We start from the raw sequence: 8,222 nt of genomic DNA, 5'->3' as shown, positions 1-8,222 counted from the left end.
CTCTTTTATGGGAAACAAAAGAGCCCTAAGACCTTTCTGCTTCTCCCTTCTTTTTTTTTTTTTTTTCTGAGAGAGAGAGAGAGACACCATGAGCAGGGGAGGGTCAGAGAGAGAGGGAGACACAGAATTTGAAACAGGCTCCAGGCTCTGAGCTCTGAGCTAGCTGTCAGCACAGAGCCCCATGTGGGGCTTGAACCCATGAACCGTGAGATCATGGCCTGAGCCGAAGTTGGATGCTTAACCCACTGAGCCACCCAGGTGCCCTTGCTTCTCCCTTCTTTAACGCTAGATCACCAAGCAAACTTCTCCTAACAAATAATTCAGCTGATACTAGGAGGTTGCACATAATTATTTGGGTTACTGGATATTTGGGTCACTGGGTCTAATGTCTATCAAAAAAATGAACAATTTTTTATTCATATATCAGTGAAACTCTTTCATGAGTTTCGTTAGGAAAAGTCAGCCCTGGAAAGCTATTTAGTTTTGACCTTAACTAAATATGCAGCTAATGGTGACATAAATAATAAGAGTTATTAATCAATTTCACAAAACTAAAATTGCAGAGGTAGGTGGCGTGTTCATCAGCAGCTCAGCAATTTCCGAGGTCCAAACCAGTTCTGATGAGAGCTAGAGATAAAATGATGGACTAGAGAGAGAGCCTTGTACTCCTGAAGTTAAATGGAAGAGAAAGACAACAAAACAATGAATGAAATAATTAAAGTACTCCTATTATTACACTGGTGTTGTATTTGCAAATGTGCCTAATCACCAAACTGGATTTGTAACCTCAGAACCGATACCCGCAGCATCTCGGAGGTCACCTGCGGACATGCGCACGCGCAGAATGGCGAAAAACTGGAGTCCGCCAATGTGCATGTTCCCAGCTGAGGTCCAGCGTGCATGCTCTAAACAAGTATGCTTTTCGGGAGCATGTGGTGTCATGTTTTACAATTTTTTTTTGGGTGCATTTTGTTGGTGATTTTGGTTTAAAATGCCTCCCAAGCATAGCGCTGAGGTGCCGTATAGTGTTCCTAAGCACTAAGATGTGCCTAAGGAGAACATGAGTATGTTAAGTAAATTTCATTGAGGCATTAGTTACAGTGTTAGCCCTGAGTTGGATGTTGACAAATTAATGACCTATATTAAATAATGTGTCTTTAAACAGAAATGCACATAAAACAAGGTTATGTATTGATCGCTTGATGAAAATGTTTCGAGCGGAGGCTCGCAGGATTCTACCCCTGCGCGTCCCTTAGGGGCGTGGTTCAGTGTTTGCTAACTCCGGGTTCACAGTGACTCGATAGAACGTAACTACTGTGAACAAGGGGGATGGACTGTATACCAGGATAAGTGCCATGAAGGAGGCTNTTGGCCTGAAGTGTCTTGGGGGCGAAGGTGAGCTAAGCTGGGACTTAAACTCTGACAAAAAGCTGCCGAGAAGAGGGAGGACATTCCAAGTAGAGGGGAAGACCTGGCCTGTGAGGGCCTGAGCCCTGCTGGGGAGGTGATGGAGAAGCAGGCAGGGGCCAGCCCTGAAGAACTGTTAGGACCTGGCTAAGAAGCTTTGGTTTTATTCTAGAGGCCTGGGGTAAAGTCACAAGCAGTGCAGCGGTAATCAGACAATTGTTTGTCATCATCACTAGGCTAAAGAGGTGGCAGATTATTCCTTATTCATCTCTGTATTTCCAGGGCTGAGGACAAAGGTGGCCCCAACTACTACGGGCACCCAGCGTGACCGCCACGGGCCCACAGTACATATTTCAGTATGCATTTGTTGTCTCCATGACCAAGCCCCGGGGTCCTGCAGCTGTAAAGACGCCATCGGCAGGGACTTTGCCCCGAATGTGGACAACCTCAGGATTCCAGCCTCAGCGTCCCAGGCCGGGAGGCCAACAGTTGGGGGAGTTTAGCTCTCAGCTCTAGCAAAGGCAGACCCGCCATCCCCTTCCTCCCACCCCCAGGCAGGAGCTGGCAGGAGATCAGATGCCACTTCAATTCCAAGTGGCTCAGGAACAAAAGCTGCGAAGTTGCTAAGAAACCTGCTTCTCTGAGGGTTCACCAGGTTTTCCTTTGTTTCTATGGCTGTGTGTGTGTGTGTGTGTGTGTGTGTGTGCGCGCACACACACACACACGCACCAAGGGTCGTCACCCTGCCAGCTCTGAAGCAAGTCAGATTGGAAGGTAAGAATTGCACACTTCCCTGGGGCACCTTCATGGACCTGAGGTATCGCCAAGCCAGGCGGCTCGGGCACTGAGGGTGAACAAAGAGGAAACGGTTGCTTGTGGCCAGAGGCTGGCAGAGCTGTGAGCAGCTGCAAGAAGGAAGCATTGGATACTGAATGCTGGACCCACTTCAGCAATAGCCCAGAAGCCATAGGGTGGGAGAGGCCAACAACAGAACTGAAGGGGCCCCCACTCCTATCCCCTAGCTGAGCTTGGGAAATAAATCCTTAACATCTGGGCTACTGAAAAATACCAGATGCACGATTTGTACAACTGTAAGAGAACGGGCTGTCGTTTATCTGCTTTGCTCCTCTTCTCCCCACTGCCATGGAAAATCTGAGGCCCTGGGAGGGGAAGGGACTTTCTCAAGAACATATAGCATGTTAACAGATATAGGAGCACTCTCTCTGAAGGTCTGGGGGCTGTGAGTGGAGGAAATAAAAGCCTAAAGTGTAATCTGAAACTGTGTTATTCACCCGTTTGTCCATTCTTCAAATACTCACTGAGCCCTCACTCGGTGCCAGGAACCCCAAAGCCTCAATTCCAACAAAGTTCAGAGAAAGAGACTCCAACTTGTTGGCAAGTTCCCAAATTCTCCAAACCTGCTTCGGAACAAGTATGCCACCACCACTATCAGAGCTCCCACTCTGTGTCCAGCTAGGTGCTTTAGATACCCTGGATTCTACCCTTGCTTGCGGGCTTGGGAGCGGAGGAGCTAGAATGGATGGGAAATGTAATTGCCCCCTGTGCTTCCAACTTCTCCAGTGGGGAAGGACCTTTCCTCCCTGAAATCAGTAACTCTGAGAAGGCCTCTGAGGGCCAGCTGCCCTGGACTTTTCACTCTGCAGGCCTCAGGTGCCAACTATGTGCCCAGCACCTCAAGCGAATCATTCCTAGCTATACACATAAGCTGAGGCACATCTGATGTTCTCACCCTGCCCAGTTAAAAACCCTTTAATGGTTCCTACTGCTTTAAAAATAAAGCTCAGAGATGCTTTAACATGGCCCACAAGACCCTGCAGAGTCCGGTTTCTGCCCACCCTTTCCTTCTTGTCTCTTCTTGCTCACTCTGCTCCCACCTCACTGACCTTCATACCTGTCATGTCCCTCCACAGGATCTTTGCACATGCTGCCCCTACACCTGGAATGTTCTTCCCTCTCTTCCTTTGTCCATAGTAAAAGAATTTAATCTTTTTAAAGAAACCATTTACATTTTAGAAGAAAATTAACTTAATCTATCTTCTGGTTCCAGGGCTTAGAAGGCCAGTGAACAAATTTCTACCCAGTTAATCAGCCTTCTCTAAGCTGTGGTCTACAGCGCCCTCTGGTGGGCTCTGAGGACAGCACCAGCAGGCAGCTCGGGCTCGTGGTCACTGGTAGTCCCACACTGTTTCAACCACAGAACCAGAGGTGGAGCTGGAATCATCATCCAAAAATTTGCCATTTTATGGCAGAAAACTGAGGTCTAGATAGGGGGCAGGATCTGCCCAAGACCTCGTAGTCTGTTGCAGAGCTGGGCCAGCCAGTGCTGTTTCTACAATGTGGTGTTACACAAATTATACAAATCTAATATTCAAAAGCATCACAACGTTTTCGAAGGTAGAAACTTGTGGCTGATGGGTGAGCATCAGAAATGAGCTATGTCATGTTGTCCTCCCCTCCTGAAGTCTTCCATTCCTGGCTGTAGTCTGTGTGGGCTACCCCACCTAAACCGGTGAGCTCACCTCCTATGCCTTCAACACGGGAACTCCTTCCTGCTCAGGGCTCTTGCACTAGTGATTCCCTTTGCCTGGAACTCTCTCCCCCAAAGTGCCTCTTGGCTCAGACTCTCTCATGTCTTCCAGCTCTCACAGAGAGGCACGCTCTGATTGGCCTACCTAACGTTGACCCCCAATCCAGTCTCTCAGACATCTTGGTTTATATTCTTCGTAGCCCTACTCACATCTAGAGTCATCTTGGTTAGTTGTTTGAGGTCCGCCTTCCTCTCTAGAAGGATAGCTGTTGGGGACTTGTTTGGTAGCTGGCAGAGGTCCTGGATACTGAACACTCCCTGAAAATACGGGGAATGATGGACTGGAAAATGGTGCATGACAAGAACAAGCCAGAGAACACGTTAGAGAAAGTGTGGAGGTTTACTCAACAATGATCACAATCACAATTGTACACAGTGAGTCAGTTCATCACAAAGGCTCACTTTTCCAGGCAGGAGAAGAGAGGCTGGTGGTCTTGAGCTCTCTGTTTAGAATCCCAGTCTGCCATCTCAATATTCCCTGTCTGTAGTCCCTTTGGGATCCCAGGCTTCAAGCCAAAAACAGAGCGGGAGCCCAACCCAGTTGTCTGGAGTGGCTTTGATTCAGCCATTCTGGGGAGTGGATGTTAAGAGGACTTTGTCACTTGGGATGTAGGTCCAACTCCCACCCAGAGGTGGCAGTGGGCCTTGGCCTTGGCTCAAGATCAAGTTTGAACTGAAACATTACTTGGATTTTCACAAAGAGCATCAGTTGCAAGTAGAAAAGAATTCCCGCATTGGACTGCACTCCTTGCCCCTCTCCCGCACTTAAAAATCTTCAGAAAACATTAAAAATGCATTGCCTCCCAGGAATTATAAAAGATCACCCAATGTGTACAAACTAGAGATCGCTGAAGCAAGGAATCCTCAGTTATAGCAATTCTCAGTTACTACTGTAAAGTGCTTTGCTGCTCTTTTGAGATTCCAGAGACTAGAAAAATGAAGATACCGGAAAGAAATATGGAGCCATTTTCAAGGGTATCACCTCTTTCTTAAGGAGACAAAGAAATTCAACAGGTAGGTCTGGAAAATGACTATAGTGTGGACTTTGGGAATCTACATGCTGCCTCTTCAACAGGAACTACTCTTGCTCCCCTAGGCCTCACGCCACATCCCCTGTGGAAGTGGCTCCTTCTGCCTCTGACTAGATCTTTCACAAGGGGAGAATAGACGGCTCCTGGACTATCTTAAAAGTCGAAAGCTCCAGCTGGAGGCACACAGTGGAAGGGCTTTTCACACATGTGCTTGAACATTTAGCCACCTCCAAAGGCCTTGTATTCACAGCAAAGATGCTCTCTGTGTTCCAAAATGTTTCTGGAGTCCCCCTTTGGAAAGGCTGCTGGTGGGCCACACGGTCATGATACTTTCTGGCAGCACCTGTTTTGTGACCTCGTGCTCAGAACAAAGGGAGGACAAGGGGCCCACATCCTCACTCACGACCCAGATGAGAGCATCTCACAGGCTCCCGGCTGCTTTACTGGGCATCAGCTGGGGTCTTCCAGGGGTTGCTGAGGCCCTTCTAGGCCATGGATGAAATGAGTTGTCCAGCTGCCCTTTTAACTTGGAGGGTTACTTGCACGAACTGGAGTAACTCCAGCCTCTGGCCCTTGAGGAGCCTCTCCGTCTCCTAGATCCTGCTCTAGGCCCAACGTCTCCTGCTTGAGACTAGAAGTTAAGAAACACACACTCATCCAACAGAAACTGCACACACCACCACCAATGTTTCCCCTCCCCCCCGACCCTGCCCCTTTATGTTTGTCTAGCAAGGCACTAGGAAATTGTTCAAGTTTAGGGATTTGCTGTACATTTGCATTTTTTTTTCTTTTTAAAAGGCACAGTTTTTATTTTAATGATGCTGCATTGCTCTCTGATGATGAACCCTAACTCAGCTCTCCAAACGGCAACTCTTGTTCTCCTAGATCCTGGAAGGGGCCTCATCTTTGGACTCCTTCCTACGGAGGGCCACTTCTAAGGATATGGTACTCATTAGGAAAAGACATGGAGGGATGGACAAGCAAGCTGTGGCACGCACAGGGGCCGGCTCTCCTGGGGACAGGCGGCCAGGGCAGGGCTTGTGTGGGGGCAGAAGTGGAGGAAGTGATGCTTTGCCAGCTATATGCTTAATTGGGGGGTTGGTGGTTGGGAGTGTTTTATTTCCTGATCCCCCCACCCTGATAACTGATGGCCTTGAGATCAGCCAGCATCTCAAAGGCAGATCCATGTCTCTGTTCCCAGGTTAATGTCTCATTTAATTGGTAAATGACACAATCAAGAGATCCAGCTCTAATTGGAACACCGATTTCCAGGATTTCCTGGACTAGCTGGTGGGAGCCATAGGTTGTAGAATGCGATTTCCATTTCCAAATCAGTGGGTGGCAGGTTGGTTACAGAAATGCTTCCTATTAGCTTGGGAAGCCCTCTGGGAGTCTGACACATAATTAACAAAGCAAACGGTAAACAACGAGGGACTGGCATGGAGCTGGGTGTTGGCCTGCTCATGAACCTGGGGTTTCCTCCACTGCAGCTGTGAAGGTGGCAGAAGGTGTAGGGCTTTGGGTCTGCGCTGTGGACCGTGTCATACCAAGGCCTCCGGTACAAGCTGATGGACACAGGTCACCCACCCGCACCCCCTGACACCACCAGCCTTGGATTTCAAAGACTGTCTCTAGGCTGGGGGCCGGCTGCCTTACTGTATTACACTTGGCTGGCTCTTTTAAATCACAGTATTCTAGAAATCCTAACTGGATGCTAGAATGCCAGAATCCTATGTAGTGTTCTAGTTTGTGATCCAATGGTATAGTTCTACAAAAATTCTACAGTTCTCTGTGAGAACTGGAGCCGCGATGAGGTCAGAAGCTGGGCATCTTGCCCACAGTCCACCGGGGAGGCCTCCAGACTTTGGGAGGTGAGCGCTTCACACGTCTGCTCCTTTCTTGAGGCAAGTAATTGCCCAAGAGAGAAAGAGGAAAATGGAAGCACTGATCAGGGAAATTCAGCCAGAGTATCTCGTTTGGAGGTCTTCTACTAGGACTTTTCCATGGGCCCAAAGCCATCTGAAGCCCAGCCCCGAAGAGCCGGTGGCTGAGCTGTCACGTGCCCAGAGAGCAAGGAGAAACATCCCACGTGTCCATGGCGGCCAAGGAACGTCTAGAGGTCCCGCTCCTGACCCCCAGCCTGGCAGCTGGCCAGTGTTCAGTATTGAACACTCTGAGGCTACAGGTGTGGCCTTCGAGCACATCATCTGGGGCTGTGACAGAAGAGAAGCCGGGCAGTAACTGCAGTTACTCCATGACAGGCAGAAACTAAAGGGCTGAAACCAGTGGCCCCGAGAAAGACTCCCTTCCTTCCCTTCCGCAGCGGACGGATGGCTTAGGTGCTACGAGCTGCCCAGACAAACAACAGGGGCCTCTTTTTGTAAAGGGCCATCATGTACGAGCCATCTCAAAGATAGGCAACCTTGTAGGACCCATTTTTGGGTGGCTGAGGGCTGCCTTGGCTTTCCCCCCACATAGTGCTCAAGGGAACGTGGTGACAAAGTCGATAAGGCCCTCCTGGATTTCCATGATGCCGTCAGGGATTAAAGCAGGCACTGCTTTGTGGGGCCTCATGTGGGGGTCTGTTCTCCTCCCCCCACAGCTACCACTGGGCCTCAAGGACCAGGCGGACCTCCTGCTCCAGCCGTAAGAGCCCTCTCTGCCCTTGACCGGCTGGCCAGCGCCTTTCGCATCACGCTGCCCACGGAAGCCCTGGGTCCCTCGGGAGGGGAAAGGTGCCGGCAGCGCCTGCAGAGGACTCCGCCAGGCCCGCGGAGGAGACGCCAGGGCTCAGTTCCTATTGAATTTTTCCAAGACTGTCGAGTTGGTGTGTTCAAACAGCCACTGCTGGGTCGGAGAAGAGGGGTTACAGGTGTTCATGAAGATCCTGTGGTCACTTCCACTGCAGTCCATGCAACTGCCGCTGACGGGGTGGTACAGGCTCTTGTCCTACAAAACAGGGAGGTCATCAGCTGGGCAGCGCTGGGGCTCTGAACCAACGGCAGCAGCAGTGATAGCAGTGAGGCAGTGAGGCAGCAGCTGGCCAGCCGTGCACTGACCCGCGAGGCTTCCCTGCTGAGCACAGTGAGGCACTGCCCTGCCCCCACCCCGCAGGTGGCCTCGCCCTGTGCCTGAGCTCTGCCCCCTGGGATGCGGATGGAAGTTACCTGTATGCC

The 8,222-nt window shown here is 50.1% G+C and overlaps 1 protein-coding gene across 1 annotated transcript in view; it reads right to left on the bottom strand.

The window, feature by feature from the left end:
* Positions 1–4,336: 4,336 nt before the first annotated feature.
* The window catches only part of GALNT10 (polypeptide N-acetylgalactosaminyltransferase 10), a 225,972-nt gene continuing 222,086 nt past the window's right edge, over positions 4,337–8,222 (bottom strand). Inside the window, exon 13 of the mRNA XM_077780793.1 lies at positions 4,337–7,995. Within this exon, the coding sequence (XP_077636919.1) occupies positions 7,837–7,995 (159 nt within the window). The 3' untranslated portion in view covers positions 4,337–7,836. The remainder of the gene's footprint in view (positions 7,996–8,222) is intronic.

This window comes from Crocuta crocuta, unplaced genomic scaffold (genome assembly GCF_008692635.1).
Source record: "Crocuta crocuta isolate KB4526 unplaced genomic scaffold, BGI_CrCroc_1.0 scaffold343, whole genome shotgun sequence".
NCBI lineage: Eukaryota > Metazoa > Chordata > Mammalia > Carnivora > Hyaenidae > Crocuta > Crocuta crocuta.
The sequence above is the reverse complement of the archived record's forward strand: the minus strand, read 5'-3'. Positions and strand labels throughout refer to the sequence as shown.